The 23011-nt window shown below is 39.2% G+C and overlaps 1 protein-coding gene across 1 annotated transcript in view; it reads left to right on the forward strand.

Moving 5' to 3' along the window:
- Positions 1–23011, forward strand: part of LOC126455722 (dynein axonemal heavy chain 3) — a 1249696-nt gene that overhangs the window by 442728 nt on the left and 783957 nt on the right. Inside the window, exon 25 of the mRNA XM_050091491.1 lies at positions 1201–1399. Within this exon, the coding sequence (XP_049947448.1) occupies positions 1201–1399 (199 nt within the window). The remainder of the gene's footprint in view (positions 1–1200; positions 1400–23011) is intronic.

Here is a 23011-nt window from a genome sequence, read left to right on the forward strand (position 1 = left end):
AGCAGTCTAACATCGCATGCGTCTCGGGACATACCGCCTCAGACAGTGTATTGGTTTCCAGTTGAAGTGGTTGTCTTGTTTGGTTTGTTACTCTGTTGTCTGTTCTTGTTGTGTTGTAACGTCCTCTGTTGGTGGTGAAGTAACAAGGTTCTGTGAAAGTGCTTAAATCAGTCTTCATATTTACACGTGATACTTATTTGTAGCAATGAAATTGATATGAAATTAAATTAAGGCCACACCTCAAGGTCAAACAACAAGCAAAGTATAGTGTAAAAGCTACTGCAACAACATCTAGTGTCAGCTTGCATAGTTTCGCAGCAGTGACGAGCATGGTAGTAAGCATCACAAAAATGCTAATTCTGTCAAGAAATGCCAAGCAGTGCAAGGGGGCATTATCACCAGAAAAATTTGCAAAGTATAATATATTTTTGTTCCATTGATTTGTTTTCCATTATTTTAAGTTGATTTATTTTCTGATATTTTAAATTTGTAAAGTAACAAAAGCAACACACATTGTACATGCTTTTACGATTGCCGGCACAGTCAAAAAATACATATAGAGGTATAATTTTTTTCTCCGCAGGCCCTCCCAAAGCCTGGGCCTCCAAAATTCGTTCTGCTTGCCCCCGCCCCATGTGTTTGTGGGCAGCCCTGTCTCTTACTCGATTTGATTGCTGTCCAGTTTTATCATACATTGATATTGGACAGGTCAAAGAAAAGTTGTAATAATACATATTAATAGCAAATAGTAAGGAAATTTAAGTTACGTACCTATTCTTACAATTTAATTTTAAATAACTATTGTGTTACGTATTCAGAAATTCTTTTACGAAATAGAAACAGTGCCTTATTAGAAATGCCTTTAGTTTAAATATTGAATACATAGCTATTTTTTTTCTCTGATATCTTTTTCTGTAGCATAGTATTAACCAGTGTTAATTATGCTCCTCTGATAGGCTGCTGATTTGTAATATTTTTGTTGTGTATTTGCATTACCCCTGTTACAATAGTTGTGTGCATTTATTGTTCTGTAGAAGTTTGCATGTTTTCAGGAGGTAGTCTTCTAGTAGGAGAGTTACTATAATTTTGTTTGTTCAGTTTGTAAAAAATGGTATAATTTATTTTTGCCGCATATTATTAATAGAAGTGAATTTGTAGAGTCTTACTTCATAACAAATGTTTTCTTGTTTCTATTAACAGCTCGAGATACTGTGGCACAGCTGGAGAAATTGAAAATATCCTCTCTTCAGGATTTTAGTTGGATTAGTCAGCTTCGTTACTATTGGCGTGATGGCACTGTATATGTTTCTATGATTACAACGGAAGTTGAATATGGATTTGAATACCTGGGTAATACTCCACGACTTGTCATCACTCCTCTAACTGATCGATGTTACAGGTACTTCATAACTTGATACAAAATTAATTAAATATCTATCAAGTTACTGTTGTTTATAATACAATACTGTCTCAAACTAGTAACCACTTCAGTTTAACTGACATGTATTGTATGATTTGTAAGTCGAATATGTTGGAGGTGTTATCCCATAGATAATGATGATGTAATGTGCTTCAGTTTTATTTAGTGTTCCATGTGGGAAGTAATGATATGTGTCATTTGAGCTCCTATATTGAACTCTGTTCCCTATAGTTAATACAGTCAATAGTTATGTGGATGGCTAACTCTTTTCCTAGGATTTTGTTGTTGTTCTCTATTTTCAACCACCTAGAACTGAAGATGGTTCTCTGATTATGAGGAGAGTAAATATCTGAACCAGTGGCTTAGATAATCCTTTGGCTACATAAATTATGACTCCAACATTGCAGGAAAAGACAGATTGCTACTCATGATAAAGAAGACACATCAAGTTGCAGACAGGCACAGTAAGACACTACATAAAAAGACACTTACATATAGCTTTCGGCCACAGCCTTCATCAGTAAAAGAGAGACATACACCATTTACACACACAAGCAACCACATCTCATGCACACATGACTGCCAACTCCAGAATCTCGGACCAGAATGCAGCATCATGTGGGATGAAAGCAGCAATCTGGAGGGGGTGGGTAGGGGAAGGGATGGTGTACAGGTGAGAAGAGAGATGAATGCTGTCTGATGGAGTATGCAGGGACTATAATGTCAACAGGCTCGGCATCAAGAGGTTGTTGGGCAGGGAGGTGGGAAAAAAGGTGCAAAAAAGCAGAGGAGCAGGGAAAGATAGGCGGATGTGTTGGCAGAGGGCTGCCAGTAAACAGGGTGGGATATGAGAATGGTGATGGAGAAGGGGGGGGGGGGGGGTGGAAACTGTTGGGTGGAAGGTGTGGGGACAGTATGTTACCATAGGCTGAGGCTGGGATAATTACAGGAGTGGAGAAGGTATTGTCAGGATAACTTCCATCTGTGCAGCTGAGAAAAGCTGGTGGTGGAGGGGAGGATCCAGATGGTTTGCATAGCGAAGTAGCTATTGAAATCAGGTCTGTTGTGTTCAGCTGGGTGTTAGGCCACAGGGTGGTCTACTTTTCTTTTGGCCACAGTTTGGCGGTGGCCACTCATCCTGGTGGACAGTTGGTTGGTAGACGTACTAATATAAACAGCCTATGCAGTGATTGCAGCAGAGTTGGTAAATGACATGGCTGCTTTCGCAGGTGGCGTGGCCCTTGATGGGTTAGGATAAATCTGTGACAGTACTGGAGTAGGATATGTTTTGTGGGTGGATTGCGCTTTTGAACCTAGGTCTTCCACAACAATATGATTTTTGTGGCGAGTGGTTGGGTTTGGGAGTGGCATGGGGATGGACTAGGATGTTGTGGTGGTCAAGTGGGCAACGGAACACCACTTTAGGACAGGTGGTAAGTATCTCTTGTAGGAGGCCCTCATTCCAGGGCATGATGGTAGGTAATCAGAGTTATGATTTCTGGTATTTGAGTGGTGAAGTTGACAGATATAACTGTGATGGCTGCGGAAAGCTTTACAGTCCTTGTATCACAATTTGAGTAGTGCTATTGATGGAGTTCCTGGGCTGTGAAGACATGCTTGTGGTGCCCTTCTACAGCCTGCAGATACACTGAGTTGTAGGTGGTCTGGGCAGTATTTGGTTCTTTTTGCTATCTGAGAAATAAATTCCTTATCCAAGTAAAGCAGGAATGCCTGTCCGGCTAGCCACGTGGTGTAATGCGCTGCTTACCGAGCGGGAAGGTGTATGAGATCTGATGTGCTGGCCTGCCTGTGGAAGGTTTTTAAGGTGGTTTTCCAGCTGCCTCGGCGAATGCGGCCTGGTTCCCCTTATTCCACCTCAATTACACTATGTCAGCGATTGCTGTGCAAAGATTGTCTCCACGTATGTGTACACAATAATTACTCTACCACGCAAACATTTGAGGTTACACTCATCTTGTATGAGATGTTCCCAGGGGGGAAGGGGGGGAGGGGGCGGGAGGGGGGGTCAACCACACAATAACTCTGGATTCGGTGTGGGGCAGTGGTGGGGTGGGTGGATCTCCGTGGCCTGTTGTGGGGATGTGAATCACTGAGGGCTACGGTGTGACAAAGCCTCTCTGTTTTTTCTAGGTCCCCAGTTCAATACACAATACACAAAGTAGGTATACCCTCTAGTAGTTGCAAGAAACTGACATGTAGGTCACTTTTAAAAGAGCAGCTGTTTGATTAATAATATATATTTGATGTATTCCAATTAAAGTCTTTCTTTACACTGGTTATGAGTCAAGACAAATATGCCTGTATGACAAACTGACAGTATTATGAACTACGTATGTCAGTAAGTCACTACAAAATTTTTCATAGCGAATAAGATTTGTAGGCCTGTCTGACAGGTGTACATATCCTGATATCCGTATAGCTTTTTGTAGTGGCTTCTTGACCTACATGTATCTTAAGACTACCAGTTTGTCAGACAGACATATGCACCTCAACACCAATATACCCGTTTGTAGTCTCTCTGTAATATCACAAAATACTCCTGCCACTATCACAGTCACAGGTAATTCTAATTTGACTATATTTTGTTTAATGGACTATTGTGTCAAATTTAATGTCTCCTTCCACAAGGGCTGGTTCTTGTTGTTATTTTTTTGTTATGTGTAAGGAGAGACAGTGCGGCAACTGCCTGGGGTTCATTTTCAGTCTAATATAGTTGCCTCCATAGGGTAACATATCAATTTCATGAAGAGATGTATCTAAAAACGAAGATGATGTGACTTACCAAAAGAAAGTGCTGGCAGGTTGATAGACACACAAACAAACACAAACATACACACAAAATTCAAGCTTTTGCAACCAACGGTTGCTTCGTCAGGAAAGAGGGAAGGAGAGTGAAAGACGAAAGGATGTGGGTTTTAAGGGAGAGGGTAAGGAGTCATTACAGTCATGGGAGCGGAAAGACTCACCTTAGGGGGAAAAAAGGATGGGTATACACTCGCACACACACACATATCCATCCACACATGTACAGACACAAGCAGACATATTCAAAGGCAAAGAGTTTGGGCAGAGATGTCAGTCGAGGCGGAAGTGCAGAGGCAAAGATGTTGTTGAATGACAGGTGAGGTATGAGTGGGAAGAGAGGATATATTGAAGGGCAAGTTCCCATCTCTGGAGTTCGGATAGGTTGGTGTTAGTGGGAAGTATCCAGATAACCCGGACGGTGTAACACTGTGCCAAGATGTGCTGGCCGTGCACCCAGCCATGTTTAGCCGCAGGGTGATCCTCATTACCAACAAACACTGTATGCCTGTGTCCGTTCATGCGAATGGACAGTTTGTTGCTGGTCATTCCCTCCATAGAATGCATCACAGTGTAGGCATGTCAGTTGGTAAATCATGTGGGTGCTTTCACACGTGGCTCTGCCTTTGATCGTGTACACCTTCTGGTTTACAGGGCTGGAGTAGGTGGTGGTGGGAGGGTGCACGGGACAGGTTTTACACCGGGGGCGGTTACAAGGGTAGGAGCCAGAGGGTAGGGAAGGTGGTTTGGGGATTTCATAGGGATGAACGAAGGTTAGGTGGACGGCGGAAAGACACTCTTGGTGGAGAGGGGAGGATTTCATGAAGGATGGATCTCATTTCAGGGCAGGACTTGAGGAAGTCATATCCATGCTGGAGAGCCACATTCAGAGTCTGATCCAGTCCCGGAAAGTATCCTTCAATATATCCTCTCTTCACGTTATCCACCAGGCCTCAATCTCCGTTAATTTCAAGTTGCCGCCACTCATACCTCACCTGTCATTCAACAACATCTTTGCCTCTGCACTTCCACCTCGACTGACATCTCTGCCTAACTCTTTCCCTTTGAATATGTCTGCTTGTGTCTGTATATGTGGGGATGGATATGTGTGTGTGTGTGTGTGTGTGTGTGCGAGTATATACCCGTCCTTTTGTCACCCGAAGGTGAGTCTTTCCGCTCCCGGGATTGGAATGACTCCTTACCCTGTCCCTTAAAACCCACATCCTTTCGTCTTTCCCTCTCCTTCCCTCTTTCCTGACGAAGCGACCGTTGGTTGCGAAAGCTTGAATTTTGTGTGTATGTTTATGTTTGTTTGTGTGTCTATCGACCTGCCAGCGCTTTCTTTTGGTAAGTCACATCATCTTTATTTTTCCCACGTGGAATGTTTCCCTCTATTATATTCATGAAGAGATGTGTTACACAAACATTTTTTGAACTGACAAATGATGATTGCCACTATAACAAGTTTATTTTTGTAATGTTGTAGATAATCTACTGTCTGGATACATGTTTTATTTATGCACATGTATCATGAGATGGTTAGATGCAGCATATCGGCAGGCTGGGACAACATGAATAGTGGCATATGTTTGGGGGGACAAAATAATAAAAACTGATTAATCATTGCTGCTTGAATAATTAAAAAAAAATAATTGGAAAGAATAATTGAAAGAAAGTTGAAGATAATTTATAAATCTGTACACACATCCTGGGTGAATTTTAACTGGTACTAATATCAATGGACCTCCAATGTCAATACATTTACGATCAGTATTCAGATTTTTTGGTTACCTACTGCGTCACATTAGTTCCATTGTGCATAGAGCAGATTATGACAATGCTGATACAGGATCGCCCCTCCGCTGTCCGCGCAAATTCCTCTTGTCTGCTTCAAACCTCCTGATGCAGGTTTCTCGGCGCACGGGAAATTATGAACAGATGGGTGTGATTGATATAAATATGCATAAATAAACTAGGCCTTTGTAATAACTTTTATGACACTTTTTAATATGTGATTGGAATATAGATTTTTAAACACTACTGGTATGGCGAAGCTAGTCATATGTCCTCCTGCTACCACTTATTATATAAAAACAGGTGAAGGTACAGAAATTAATCAGTTGACAAGCGTATCTTTTCTCCCTTTTTGTATCAAAATATTATCTCTGGCACAAAGCAACTCGTTAATTTGTGTTTGGCTTTGTACTTGTATAAAAAGAAAAGAACGCAGAAAGAAAAAAATATATCATTCATTTTTTTAATTGTCCCCCAGTGTGCTATGATGTCATACGGAGGTGCACAGTGTCTGAGTTTATTTCCTTTTTTAAGAGCTGATAACCGTGGCCAGTATGGGATAGCCTTTATTTTTGGTCATTGGTGTTATCCTGTATGGTTATCAATTTATATGGGCATGTCAGCTACTTTTAACACATACATACGTAAGTTTTCTTTCCTAACAAAGTACTTGGTGTAACTGCATATTCCCATTGTTCTCAGTCAACATCTGCCTAGCGTTTAGCTTGTGAAGCATGCGATTGATTGCCTGACTGGGCAAATTAACTTTGTTTAATTTAATTGTGAAGCATGCGCGCGCAGCACAATGTCTGTTATTGTCCCAGCTCACACTTACATGTTTATTACAAAACCACAGTGTCCGTGTTGTGCTTTTACAGTAGCTTTCACAGCACAAATTCATGAAGCTTGTGTTCAGTGGTGTGATCCTTTATGAAATCTTCAATGCAGTAACAACTGGTTTTATATCAGCAGCCCGAGGAATTTATTTCACTTTGTCGCTCTCACTTATTCAGTGGGGACACCAGCAGTATATCCAACATCCGTCTACAAGGTAAGTTCTTTGCCACTCTTATGACATAGTCGAGCAAAGAAAATTCATCTTACACAAAGTTTTGCCATCTTGTGTGTATCACGCACACACCCACGTGCATCACACACACACTTAAGACTTTGTGGCCAGGTTTTGTATGCTTTTGAACTTTGTTTTTGAGCATCTTTCATGCAATTGCATTACATAAAGTTTCAGCAGTGTCCTTTCCACATACTATACACATAAAACAAAATACAAATACAGTTACAAAATACACTTACCCTATTCATTTGCTGACATGCAATTATCATCGCTCATATACGAGGGGCGTTCAGAAAGTAAGCTCCGATCGGTCGCGAAATGGAAACGACTATGAAAATCCGATAAAGCTTTGCACAGATGTGTTGGGTAGTGTCTCTAGTATAACCCCAGTTAGCATCACATCGCTCTTCTCATTTCTGAGCTCGCAGTGAGTGCGTAAAGATGTCTAGAAAATAGTGTCTGCCGCCAAGCACGAGGGCCTGGTGAGAAATTTCGCCTGAAGCTATGCAGCTAACATTACGTAACTGTCGTGCTGTTTCTTCTTCAAGACAATTCTCAGCCGCATTCTGCAGGGGCAATGAAGATGCTCCTGCATCGTTTTCAAATGGAAATGTGAGATTACCCACAATACAGTCCGCAATTGTCTCCCCCTGAGTTTCATCTCTGGTCGCATGAACCGCTGTCTTTGAAGACAACATTTTGACACAGACAACGAGGTGTAGGCCAGCGTGGAGAATTGGCGGAAAGCACTGGCGGCTGCCTTCTATGATGAGGCTATTGAAAAGTTGGTACAACGCTATGACAAAAGTCTAAGTCAGAACGGCGACTACGTAGAGAAGTAGCTGAAAGGTGTAGCTAATTGTTACAAGTAAAACATTTCTGATGTTCACTGTGGTTTCAATTTGGCAATCAATCGGATCTTACTTTCTGAACAGGCCTCGTACATTATAGTATGCTTGTCGTTTTGTTTTAGTATGTTTTGTTAAATTACAGTCTTGTTACATTGTTCGATTCCAATTATATGAGTACACATTTTACTCTTGTTTGGTTGTACATTCTTCTTATAACATTCATACAATAATTGATTCTTTATTACTTTATGGCATAAATTGACACACATTTCATTTCGATTTACAATGACTTCTTGTCTGAGCATATTTATTAATTCCAAAGAATTAAAGAAGTAAACAATAGTTGCTACAATAAATACTATGCACTGCTCAGATAACTATGCGTGGCCTTGCCTCTCTAGCATTCTCCAGGAAGGATATACACACTGCAGGCTTGAGGCAATCCCAAGGAAAGTCATTTATGCACTCAGTTAAGTCTCATTATTAGACTTAACTGTGATCCCAAGAATACAATAGTTTGTTGTTTAAACAGAACTCAAATTTGATGATACCAATCATATCGAATACTTATTCAATTTTTAAAAGTGCAGTTCAATATTTACTTGTTAGTTCATTGTATAAAGAATGACCATTTCATATGCTGAGGTATACAGAGTTGTATCATCAATATGGCATGTTATGTATAATGAGCATAAAACGGTGGGTAGGTAAGTAACAAAAGTGTTTAAGAATATCAATGTAAATCAGGTGTTTGATGCTTTCATGGGTAGTTGACACACACAGTAGTTAGGTTTCAACCCTTTGATTATTTGGCAGTGCTCAGCCTTAATTCAGCATTGTGACATATGACTTACTGTAACTGTTTTCTTCTTCACGTACTTTCACAATATCACATTCATACATATCATAAACTTATAACTACATTTATTTAGTGGCACTGACCTGTGTCGATGCATATTCCCTGGAAGAAAAAAACTTAATACTAACTTAAAACTAAATCTTCATAGCTAAGTTTACAGTGGCTCGATGGCTACTAATACCTTTTTCATACATCCAACCATGTATTCATTCTCTTCAGTGTGCAGTCGTGCTATCGCAAAACTTATTCAATGTCATGTGTGCATCTCTACTTACCTTATAAATCTGAATGATAAAGTGTATTATAGGCATGGTGCGACCTCTTTTTCAGTTTCTCACTTATACTGTACTTGTTTGTTTACCTGCAGCAAAACTTTTCTGGTCCATCAAATATAATTAGTACGTGTACTTTCAATACTTAAATATGTAAGTATTGTACATATATAGGTATAATGTATATGTAGTGTAACTTAAGTAAATATCTCATAGTTTAGGGTCCTTTTCCTGTATATAATCCCTTAGCTTATGTTCGTATGTGTGTATTGTGTAGATAGTCATAGTTGTAGTATAGACTCTCTCTTCATCTTCTATGTCCCAGTTTATGTAGTATGCTCTAGAAATTCTAGTGCAGGCCATAGCTCATAGGGGGTATTTGTTTTGGGTGCTCCAGCACTCCCAGCTGTGTCTGTCTGGCGTGCATGTGCTTGTGGCCTGTTGACTTGCTTGCTCCCCAATGCACATGCACCACATCACTCTGTTATTACTAACGTCGTGGTGAGTTAGTTGAATTATTTGTTTACAACTGGGCCACGCACAAGACGAAGTGTTGTATTTAGAGTATCGTCATCTCTAGACACATGAAAATAAAATTCTTCGTTGTTACATCCACTCATCTTATCATTTACACATTTGACATAAAAAAAAAGAAAAAGAAACAAGAAAATGTTCCTTATCAACTAACAACATAAATTCTGGAATGTGATTTTCCAGCATCATAAATCTAATATTATTGTACAGATATACAACTTAGAGGGTATACCCCCCTTGATCATATCTGTTAAAGCAAGTGTCGATAAAGCTTGTGCCCCCACTCTCCTCCCAGGTCACAGAAGTGGGGGCCTACCGTGATCGGTTTTCTGGCGTATGGTGGCATCGGTCTTAGTGTCTACTATATGGACTGTTGGTCTTTGATTACGCCAATGAGTATCATGTGAGGCTCATGATTGAAATTCTCTTTGACTTTGCATGTTATTTGGCATATTTGTGTTTTTTTACTGGCCGAATTCTGCTGCCTGTGGATTATTTGGCTGTCTGGTATTGTTGTGTTTTTGCCAAGCAATCGGCTGATTATAATTGCCGGTAGCTTGTGTCTGTAGATATTGCACAGGTTGGCCATACGCTACTTGCCCATTGTAGTAGTTTCTGTTAAATTTTTGCCCATTTCTTTTATATCTGCCCTTGAATTTACGGCTTTCTCCATTACCATTCTTATTACCATTACCGTTACCATAAGTCTGTGTGGCGTAAGGCTGTCATCTGTGTTGTACTACGAATCTGTTATTCACCTGTTGGTCCACATATCTCTGTGGCACTATCTGCATATTAACAGGCTTGGGTTGTACTGATCTGTGTTCGTATATCAAATCTATTGAGTCCAGTAAAGGTAGAAAGTATTTGGTGTCCTGTTCTGGAATGGTAATGAGTTTTTCCCTAATGTGGGCAAGAAGATGACACCTGTGCTTAAGATAGTGGGTTTGTCCAGTACCTGGTTTTATTCAAATATTTTTCAAAATATCCCCTTAAGCTTCCATACCTGCTGGGTTTAATACTTCACGTCTGAGCCTCTCTTGTACTGCCTCAGACCAATATTTATCCTGAAATGCTCTCTCCAACTGTTCATTGTAGCGGCAATGTTCTACCGTGTCCATAGCCCATAGCAGACTGTCACGCTGAGTGTATCCAACAACAAATTTCATATTCTGGCCTTTGGTCCAGGTACAAGGTAAAACATTTTGAAATGCTGTGATAAAGACCACACGGTTTGTTCTTTTCCCTTGAGAGGAAAATACCAGGCATTGTCGATGCCTAAGCAATCCCTCATCAGCAAGTAATGTTGACAACCACGCCGCGCTGTTAGTGACAGGTGTGTTCGTGTTTGCTTGTCACATAGCACATGGGAATTGTGCTTGCTCGACAGGTACGGTGCAAGTGTTGTTGCATTCTGCAACCTTCACTTTTTTCCTTTGATGGGCTAGCCGCGTGTTGTGGGTAACCAGTGAAAGTATCTAACCTCTCTAAAAGCATGGGTTTGTTTTCTGTCAAATGTTGTTTTGGAATGCCTGTAGGTTTAGCAATACTGCCTTGTAACCTTTCCTCTTCCTCCTTTAAACCTGAATCTATTTTAGGTAGAAGTTGACTTTATTTCTCTTTTAGTGCTTTTTCTACAGTATCTACATAAATTTTGCACTCTGACACTACATTTCCAGCAAGGATGCTGCCCTTATACAGCATCCAGGCTTCAGCTTTTTCAGTCGTTTACATCTGCACATATCGTATCTCTCTGTTTTGTGGCAAATTTTGACTCTAAACTTAACTGCTCTACTCTTAGACTTAACTTTTGTGCTTCTGTAGGTAGGTTACTGCATAAGTCTTGCAGCTCACTGACTGCATTCATCACATTCTTTACCAACGCATCCATCTAGGATTGCCTGTCCTGAATTTGAGAATATTCTTCAGTAAGGTTTTGTAACTCATATTTGAGTTGTTCCAGTTTATTGTCTACAGATGATACTTTTTAAAACAAATACTAACAAAGAGATAGAGGGGCTGGCCAGTACTTACCTCAGCTCAGTACAGCCGATAGATACACATAACAGAACTGAAAATTTACATTCCTAGCTTTCGGAACTTTGTTCCTTCATCAGGGAGGAGAGAGGGGAAAAAAGGGAAGAAGGGAAAGTGGATTCAGTTACTCACAACCCAGGTTATGAAGCAACAGGGAAAGGTAAACAGGGAGGGTAGCAACCCTGTTGCTTCATAACCTGGGTTGTGAGTAACTGAATCCACTTTCCCTTCTTCCCTTTTTTCCCCTCTCTCCTCCCTGATGAAGGAACAAAGTTCCGAAAGCTAGGAATGTAAATTTTCAGTTCTGTTTTATGTGTATCTATCGGCTGTACTCCTCCATCCTTGCTACCCTCCCGGTTTACCTTTCCCTGTTGCTTCATAACCTGGGTTGTGAGTAACTGAATCCACTTTCCCTTCTTCCCTTTTTTCCCCTCTCTCCTCCCTGATGAAGGAACAATGTTCCGAAAGCTAGGAATGTAAATTTTCAGTTCTGTTTTATGTGTATCTATCGGCTGTACTCCTCCATCCTTGCTACCCTCCCTGTTTACCTTTCCCTGTTGCTTCATAACCTGGGTTGTGAGTAACTGAATCCACTTTCCCTTCTTCCCTTTTTTCCCCTCTCTCCTCCCTGATGAAGGAACAAAGTTCCGAAAGCTAGGAATGTAAATTTTCAGTTCTGTTTTATGTGTATCTATCAGCTGTACTGCCTCCATCCTTGCTACCCTCCCTGTTTACCTTTCCCTGTTGCTTCATAACCTGGGTTGTGAGTAACTGAATCCACTTTCCCTTCTTCCCTTTTTTCCCCTCTCTCCTCCCTGATGAAGGAACAAAGTTCCGAAAGCTAGGAATGTAAATTTTCAGTTCTGTTTTATGTGTATCTATCGGCTGTACTGAGCTGAGGTAAGTACTGGCCAGCCCCTCTATCTCTTTGTTAGTATTTGTTTCATATCTTATATGAGATTTTCCATTAATCATTTAGATGATACTTTTTACTTTAACATATTAATATTGTGGGATATGTCTGTAATTATATCTCATTTTAGTTGTTTACCTAGCTCTGTCAACTTCGCGGATAGTTTATCAGATAATTCAGTGGGTATAGTTTTGCTCACATCACTGAACTGACTAATACTATTCTTGAAATCATTAAATGTCTGATTTTGCTGTGTAAATTGTTGTCCTATATTTTCCTTAAGCCGTTGTGCTACATTTTCCTGAAATTCCTGTTGTTTTGCAAACTGTTGTATTTTTAGTTGGATGAATTGCATTTGTCCCTAGCATTTACATTTCTTTCACGAACTATTTCCTGTTCTTGCATTCATGATGTCGTGAACAAATATTCAAAGGAATTCTGGCTGTCACACACTTCAGTTTCACTATTTGGAAAAATGTTTCCCGGTGAGAACTGAGAAATTGTCTCATCAAGGGTCATAAAAGTGACATCATTATTATTTATATTACCAATGCCATCGTTTTTTGATAGTGGGACGCCAACATTGTTATTTTGGTAGCCATCTTGGACGCCAACATTGTTGTTTTGGTAGCCATCAGCCTGTTCACAAGTTGGCTTGTTACTATCAGCTTTTGCCAAGCTCCGATTTCCGCCATCTTGGCATATTGCATTTTGTAAAGTATTTTCAACAATGGCCATTTCCTTTGACTCCATTGTGAATAGTGTCTGACAAAATTACGAAAAAAATTTTTACAAAAATGAAATTTTTGAATTAAAGTGGATTTAGCTGCGTGTTCACTAGTGAATTTGATTATTATCTGACACAGTCTTATAGAATTTGAATGACTTATCTTACATTTTAATGATGACTTTGTACAGATTTTTGTCTTTTCTGTGGAAGTGCACTTTCCATAAAGGATATTAATATAAAGGATAAAAGATTACCTACTGCTAGAGAGACAGCGCCAAGTGAGGCCATGTAAGCATACAGTGTAGCATCTTCCTAACTTTACTGCTGAAATCAGCATTCCCAGCGTGTCTAGTTTAGTTTGTAGGCAGAATTTAATTTTAATTTGTTCCTTCAGTCCCCTCCCCCCCCCCCCCCCCTCCCAGTTTCATGGATATGTAATAAATACAACAATTGAAAGGTCTGCTTATATTTTGCTCAGCACCGTCCTGTCATGGTCACCATTGAATAGTGGCATATGTGAGTGGGCAAATAATGGAAACTGATTAACAGTTGCTGCTTGAATAATTGGGGGTAAAAATATTTGAAAGAATAATTGAAAGAAATTGGAAGGTAATTTATAAATGTGTTCACATATCCTGAGCAAATTTTAACTGCCACTAATATCAACAGACCTTCAATGTCAATACCTTAACTATCAATATTCAGTTGTTTTCTTACGTACAGCATCACATTAGTTCCATTGTGCATAGAACTGATTATGACAATGCTGATACAGGATCAACCCCTCCGCTGCTCATGCAAATTCCTCTTGTCTGCTTTGAACCTTCTGATGCAGTATTCTTGGCACAGGCACAATGCACAATGATGAACAGACGGGTGTGGTTGATGTAAATATATATAAATAAATGTGGCTCCCTAAGAATTTTTATAACACTTTTTAATATATGGTTGAAATACACATTTTTAGACAATACTGGTATGACAGAGCTAGTCATACATCTGCCAGCTATCAGTTATAGAAACAAACAACTGAAGATACAGAAATTAATCATTTGAAGAGGATATCTCTTCTCCTTTTTTGTATCAAAACATTGCTGACACTAAGCAACTTGTTAATTAATGTTTTCTGCAAAGTTTGGAAGGTAGGAGACGAGCTACTGGCAGAAGTAAAGCTGTGAGTACCGGGCGTGAGTCGTGCTTCGGTAGCTCAGTTGGTAGAGCACTTGCCCGCGAAAGGCAAAGGTCCCGAGTTCGAGTCTCGGTCGGGCACACAGTTTTAATCTGCCAGGAAGTTTCAATGTTTGGCTATGTACATGTATAAAAAGAAAAGAACAAAGAACGAAAAATCAATGTGATCCATTATAAACAATAAACATCGTACCACACTCATGGTATGTACTGACAGGTTGGTTTATTCTGTGTCTTCGTGTCCTGCCTTGGATATATGGAGTACACCATAGAGAAAGAACATCTGTGGCAATGCCAATGACATCACAGGGACATGTTGAAACTTGCGACATGAATAATCTCAATTGGAATATGTTGATTAACATGGAATATTTTGGATCTTGTCCTTATCAATGTTCTTGCAATGCTCCAAATAATGTAACAGCTTTGTAATGCATGGCCAATCAGACTCTAATTCACCACTCGATAACATAGGAAAGAACCAGCAGAACATTATGAATCGTGTCCATGACAGGATCCAGAATAAATACGGCTGGGAGTAAATAAAATTTATGAACAGTGAATAGTAAACAGAAATTTGAAATGTTAAAGTGAATTGGTGAATTTTGAATTTGCAGATTGGCAGGAGTTTATAGCTGTTGTCAGTAGTAAAGAAGATCAGGTGCCAAAAATTAAAATGCAGACAATACGTCAATTGCTAGTGCTCTGAATCAAGAAGTTTGAAGAGGTTTGTGTGGTCAATGAACAACTATTAAATGCTTCAACTACATTTACTATGAAGAAGAAATTCACTAGTCACAAGTTGGGAGATTTCTACTGCGACTAGAGACAGCTTGGATTCTAATAATCTCATAACCTGTTTATAACAACAGCCATGGATCACAGCTGCGCCACATTGATCTACATCAGAGGCAGTGTCTACAGCACAGTCAGTTTCGGCAATGCAGCACTCTATACAATGATCCACCCTCCCGTCAGTATTAGATATGCCAAATTCTGGTGAGCTGTATATCATCTGGGTTGGTTAGTTTCCAAAGTTTTTGTTGTTGGTTTTTGTGTTGTGGGGTAAATTTCAAGTGGTATTGCAACAAGAGTTTTTGTATGTGCTTGTCTTCTACAAATGTATTAAGTTGATACTAATTAAATGTGTGTTGTTGTACACATTGTACGCCTGTGGTGATGAAAAAAAAATAACTACTGGGATCCCACCCTCGTTCAATGCATTTAGCGAAGAACTTGCTTTATAAAATAAAAAATACTAAAACAGAATGAAAAAATGAAATAAAACCAACAAATATGATGCTAGAAAATACTAAAACAGAATTTTAAAAATAAAATAAAACCACAGACACCACAGTAAAACAGCATACCTCTTGGGTCACCTAAGGAAAAGGAAGAAATTGAACTAACATATTGCAGTTACAGACAGTAAACATTGAAACAGTGCAATTTAGTTTGAATGTGAGTTAATGAGGAATTTAAAAATGTATACAAGGACTTCATATGATTACAATATTTAACTGGGTAGAAATTTAACACAATGCATGAACAAATTTCAGGCAAACAGGTAAGGGTGAGAGCATTGGAACAACACAAAAATCCAGATGTAGCCCTATTTCAGGCTCTACACTCACTGGTTTGGAAGAGCTAGCAGTCAGCTTAACTGATAATAAAGTACGAGAAAGGATTGAGTCATCTGTAAATACACCTAATTTTAATGTAGGAACAAAATGAGCAGAGAGTGAACTACAGAAAATGTAGGATGAATTAACTAAAACTTAGAAAGTAGATTTTAAGAAAACATTTACTCGTCTGTGGAACTGTATTAAAGTATGCCATGCTTGGAAACCCAGCTTTGAAAGATGCTTAATATGTAATGATATTGTTGAAGGTGTTTTTATTGCTATTTTAAGATGTATTTGAACACGAAGATGTAGTTGAATGGAGCATTATTCTCTAAAGTGTCTATATAAAAATATGCAATTTATTATCCATTGAACCAGTAAATTTTATTAGTAGTGTATACTGCATAATTTTCATCATGTTGCTTTGTGTAGATGCTTGTTGCTAAATAGCAAGAAATGTATTTTCCGTTGAGAGTCAGAAGCTTAGTTTTAACACTGGAAACTCCAAACTGGAATATCATAATCCTAGATTTATGATGTGTCAAGTGGCCAAATTTCAGAACTGGCTTGGCTGTTTTTTGCTGAGGACACCATAGTGCATGCCTTATGTGGTCGTCTTGGAAACCAATATCTGAGCTGGAGGCAATTTTAGTTTATAATGTCATTGAAGATTATATAATTTTATTTATGTAGTCTTATTGACTTACCTGAGGCAATTACACTATCTTCATAGCTCTTTGTTTATTTTTGGAAGAAAGAAATAGTGTTAAGATGAATTTGGGTCATTGCGTAATGGTACCTGGTTATAGAAAAGGAATTTTTCCTAGTGTGTAGGCCACCTTATGTCAAGTGCACTTGACAGCATTTGCCATCTGGATCCTTCGCACCAACATCAGTGGTTCTGAGTTGTGCAGGTGAGAACTGTCCGTCCAGTATATCCTATGTTCCCATAACCCTCCTGGCTTCAACCTTTGGTAGTTATTGTCCTTACCCATCTAGCCACTTCACTTTTGCCACCATTCCAGCACTACACAGCTCTCTATTTCACCAATGCACCCAATTGTTTCACTTATATCCTGTTCTGCTACCTCCCCTCTTTCTCCCCTGTGCTCCATCTAACCTCCCGAATGCACCTAGCTGTCCTACTCTCCACCACGTCCCTGCATGCTCCCAGCAGCACTTCACCATCCCCCAACCCTATCCTGCTATTCATACTCCTTCCTGCACCCAATCTCCTCCTTACTATCGCCCGATTGCCTCTCCGATAATGTGTTGTTGCTCGCAGTCTGATTCCAGCTGTTAGAAAATGTGATCACGTATGTGTGAATTGCATTTGCGTGTTTGTGTGTGTGTGTGTGTGTTTTTTGTCTATTTTTGAAAAAGGCTACAAAAGCTAACTTTCTGACAGTCTTTTTGTTGTGCCTTTCTGCAACTCGGCATCTCCACTGTATGGTGAGTGTCGACCATCCTTTTCATAATATTGTTAAATTCCATTCTGCATTTTCTATTGTTCTATCTTACATCATTTTGGTTATATAAATGAAAGTACATGTTACTTTGACCTAATTTTGAACCCAGTGATATAGTGCTAGTGAAAGTCTTTCATCATAGTTCACATTTAAAGAAAGAAATAAGCAAGTGTTTTCATCATTATGAAATTCCATATGAAATTATAGGGATTCCACATCTGAAGGCTGTTTTCTTAATGCACCCGAAGAATGGAAAAAGGAAAAGATCTCTATAATATAGATAGATGGTGTGATTGTAGCAGCTGCTCCAGGAACTAAGAATCCTTGGTTCTACACAACCAGCCTAGCTGGACAAAATGTAATAACAAGCACTATGGTTCATGAGAGCAGCAACAACATTACCTGAGGAGGTAACCAATCCACCCATCGGCAGATGGCAACTGGGCATTCAGATTCTGGGGGACCCGAATAACCACGAACTCAGAGAAAGACGGAGTTCTCTGGCAAAATATCCAGTAAAATACCAACATTCTTTAGCACACTAAATATCAATACACTAATACAACCTGGAAAGCTACTCTGTCTTACTACAGAACTCAACAGACAAACAATCCTATTACTAGCATGTCAGGAAACACAATATACTGATGATGATACCACAAACTATTGTAAGTACCACATATTCAAGAGCAAAACTGAGAGACAAATTGCTAAGTTGCTCCATTGCTGGGAATGGTGATACTTGCACACAAGAAGATCATAAACTCAATCAAGGAAGTCATTCCCATCAACAACAGACTTATGACGGCTCGTATACAGTGCACCAACAGAAATTATACACTTGTCAACGCTCACACCCCAACTGACATAGACAACAAGAAAAACACTACCGAAGTGGAGAATTTCGGAACCAACTGGAGGAGACTATGGAGGAGATCCCCAAGAAGAATACCATCTTACTTCTTGGTGATTTAAATGCACAACTGGGGAGAAATAGACTCTGACCACTACCTTACATGAATCAAAGTAAAATTCGCTCCATGAAAGTACAGTCCCAAGAAATCGCACCTGCAGAGATTCGACGTAAACAGTCTCTGCAAAACAAACACAGAGGATGAAAAGAATGAATGGGAGAAAGAAGAAACAAACACGAGATTATACGTAAAGAAAACCATGCATGGTGGAACAACAACTGCAAAAACGCCCTTAAAGCACTCAAATTGGCCTTCCAGAAATACAGCAGCAAGAAAACGCCGGGAAAACAACAAAATTTCTTCAGAGTACGGAGAGAAACAGCCAGAACCATCACACAAACCAAGAGATGATACCTAAACAAACAACTAAAACAACTGGAGAGTTACTTTCGGAATTACAATATAAGAGATTTCTACTGGACATTAGCAAATACGATACAAGGCTAAACACCACAAAATCTCTGTTTTAAAAAACAAAATGGAAAATTAGCACTTACTAATGAAGAAGACTGCAAAAAAACTCACAGTTTACTTCACCAGTTTACTAAATTGTCCAGAACCCACAGAAAGATTCCCACTATTGAAACTGCACACACCAACCATAAGACTCAATGCCATCCTCAAAAGAAGAAACCCTCAATCAAATCCACCATCTCAAAAACAATAAAGCGGCTGGTGAAAATAACATAGTAACAGAACTATTGAAAACTTTAGGCCCTAAATCACATGAGGAGCTCACGGCAATTATCAAAGAAATTTAGACAATAGAAGAATTATCTGATGATTGGAAGTGTGCACTTATCCACGCGCTGCACAAAAAAGGTGGCAGAATGGATGTCAACAATTACCGAGGCATTTCACTACTACCAGTCACTTACAAGATCTTCTCTTCATGCCTGTTGCAGAGAACACAGGAACAAATGGAACACAAGATTGGGGAGTATCAAGCAGGTTTATGGCGTGGGCGTTCCAGCCCTGAACAAATTTTTAATCTATAAACAATGTTTAAATACAGAGCTATTAGATACAAGCCCACCATATGTACATTCATTGACTTCAAGAAGGCGTACGACTCAGTCATCCATAAATCACTTGTCAACACTCTAATAGAACTTGGACTTGACCAGAAAACACGTAAACTCATTGAACAGACACTTTCCAACATAACCTCTACAGTAAAATTCATGGGGGAAATCTCGGAATGTTCTGAGATCAGAACTGGAGTAAAACATGAAGAATGACTATCTTCAAATCTGTTCAGTATCATTTTGGCCAAGGTCATAAGGGAGAGTGAGCTTAGAAAATGTGGCCTATGGAAACCAGTGAAGATTGGAAGGAAAACTGAAGTCACCTGCGTAGCCTTTGCCAATGACCTTGAAATTTTGACAGACAATGAACAAAATGCAATAGATCAAATAGAAATACTCAAGGAATGCGCCAAGAAGATGACTTGTGAATTTCTTTGGAGAAAACGGAATATATGTGTACACTCTTAAACATACAGAATCTCACCACAAAATATGGACAGATAAACAGAGTTCCACATTTTAAATACCTGGCAGAAATTTTAGAATCCACTGGACTATAAAAAAATATCAAGAAACAGGAGGACAGAAACTAAAGAGAGCCTATGGTCAAACATACCAACTTTACAACAAAAAGTGCATGTCCATGCATGGAAAAATCAGGCACTACAGCACTGTCATTAAACCTGACGTGCTATACACAGCAGAAACCTTGTCACTTCATAACAAGATGCTACTACAAAATCTACAAAAAGAAGAACGAAAAATCAGAAGGAAAATCCTTGGACCACAAAAAATTGAAGCTGGATATAGACTGCAAACCAACAAAACTACAGAGGAAATTTCAAATATTGCTGCTGACATCAGAAAAAGACGCTTTAAATTCTATGGACACATACGCAGACTCCTTGGGTATAGACTCACATGCCAGATACTCATAGCCACTGAAAACCTTAAAAGTATGACATGAGCTGAACAAGTATGAAGAGACCTTACTGATGCCTAACTCACCGTTCAGGACATTGCAGACCGTAACATCTACAGAAGCATAATAGACAAGTGTGAAGTCCAGCCAGAGACAAGAGCCAAAAAGACAGGTGCAAAGTGTACAGATGAAAGAAAGAAAGCCATCAGCAAGAAAATGGAACAACCGCAGGAAACTGTAGAAGCTTCACGTGGTCCACAAAGGGTCTACTACATAACTAATATGCTCAAAAGGTATATGTCATAAGAAACATCCCTTACAACTAACATAGTTTTACATTAATATGTGGCAAGCAATAGAAGTTAAAACAATTTATCCAGAAAATATATTGCAGAACCAAGATGACTTATTTCTTTTTCTGATGTGGACTTGGATATTATCTCCATCATTTTTGATGGGGGCAATTGAGGAGCACATAACCTTTGCTATGAAGTGTAAGTGTTATGGGCTAACATACAAGTATGATTGTTGCACCATATAATTAGAGGGCATTTGTTGTAACCAACAGTATGTGGACAATCAGAGTTACAGTCATGAGTATGTACAGTGGAATAAGATACATATAACACAGAAGACAAATGAAAAACCAGGAATGAATATGGGCTGTGTTAGGAGTAGGCTACTTTGATATACAGTGCATGTATAAAAGGAGAAGGTAGAGTGGTAGATGATATTAATAGGATATTGTACCCTAATCTGTACATGTATGGTGTTTTTGAAAGGATAGGTGGACCTAGAGGAAAATGATGACCTGCACCTGAGAAAAAATGAGGATACATAAATAGAGACACAGTTGCTATAGATAATTAAATGATTTTGTGGAGATCAACTTTCTGTGGAAAGAGGTGCATCCAGACAGTTTCTACATAAGTTGGTTACCATTAGTCCTGAGGTTCCCTCAAAGTAGAAAACTAGAGGAATTTACCTGAATTTCTTAATATATTCCATATGCTAGTTTAAAGATGGTATAATAAAGAGACAAGCATCTGACAACGGAAAATCCAAGATGGAATGTAACAATACGAGAGAAGGAAAGTTGCTACTCACCATATAGCGGAGACGCTGAGTTGCGATAGGCACAATAAAAAGATTCACACAATCATAGCTTTCGGCCATTAAGGCCTTTGTCAACAGTAGACACACATACACACACGCACACACAGTCACTCATGCAAGCGCAACTTGCACACATGTCTGCAGTCTCAGATAGCTGAAACTACATTCTACTCAGCTCTCTGAGACTGCAGACATGTGTGCAAGTTGCGCTTGCATGAGTGTGTGTGTGTGTGTGTGTGTGTGTGTGTGTGTGTGTGTGTGTGTGTGTGTGTGTGCGTGTGTTTATGTGTGTCTACTGCTGACAAAGGCCTTAATGGCCAAAAGCTATGATAGTGTGAATCTTTTTATTGTGCCTATCATGACTCAGCATCTCTGCTATATGGTGAGAAGAGCATCTGAGTTTTGTATGATAATTGCCAGATTTGGAAAGATAAGTAACTGATTACAGAGTTCCTGAAAACAAACACCGCTTAATTTTCAGAACATATGGAAAAACTGGTAGAAGCCGACCTCAGGGAACATCAGTTTGGATTCCGTAAAAATATTGGAACTCGTGAGGCAATACTGACCCTACGACTTATCTTAGAAGCTAGATTAACCCATTACTGGCCATTGTCCCTTTTTTGGGACGCGTATATTTTACTTATTTCTACGTAAGCAATGGAGCTTTTAGCCTTTATTGTTGCACCTGCAGGTTCAACTAACTGCTATAATGCCTGTAAATGTAAAATAAATAACTTTTTTCTAAATACTTCACGTCAGGAAAATTATAAACTTGCCAATTTTTTGTTCTCGCACTTGGCGGCACTGTATGTCTCCTGGTAGTTCCTGGACGACAATGAGCTGTGATTTAGTTGTCTGGGCATGTTTGTTATGAACATATGGATGTCCATGTAAGATTAAGTATACTTCAGATTTTTTCAAGTAAGTGCAATATCGATATATGGCATGTTACACTATCATTTATTGTTGATGTGCCCTATTCTTGTATACGCGTATTATACAGAGAAGAATTGCATTTTACGTTCTTTATATCTGCTTTTTTTCACGTTCTATTCGAATTTTAAGATTCCAACAGGATAAAAACATGCCGCGTGGACTTACACTTGAAGAAGTTCTAGCAGAAATAGCTAACCATCAAGAGAGTGACGATGAAGATGATGACGTAGAATTGGCGATTATTCCACCCGATGCAGATGTAATAACAGATGAAGACATTGACAAAAATGTATTGAACAATGAGTCTGTTGTACAAGATGTAGCTGGTACTTTAGAGAGAAGCTCTCACTTTTGGATGTCCGACAGAGAATAGTATGTTTTACCTATCAAAGAAAACAGGATCAGTACCAAAACGCAGAGGATCACACGGAAGCAAATTGATGGG

The sequence above is a fragment of the Schistocerca serialis genome, chromosome 2 (assembly GCF_023864345.2).
Source record: "Schistocerca serialis cubense isolate TAMUIC-IGC-003099 chromosome 2, iqSchSeri2.2, whole genome shotgun sequence".
In the NCBI taxonomy this organism is placed as follows: domain Eukaryota; kingdom Metazoa; phylum Arthropoda; class Insecta; order Orthoptera; family Acrididae; genus Schistocerca; species Schistocerca serialis.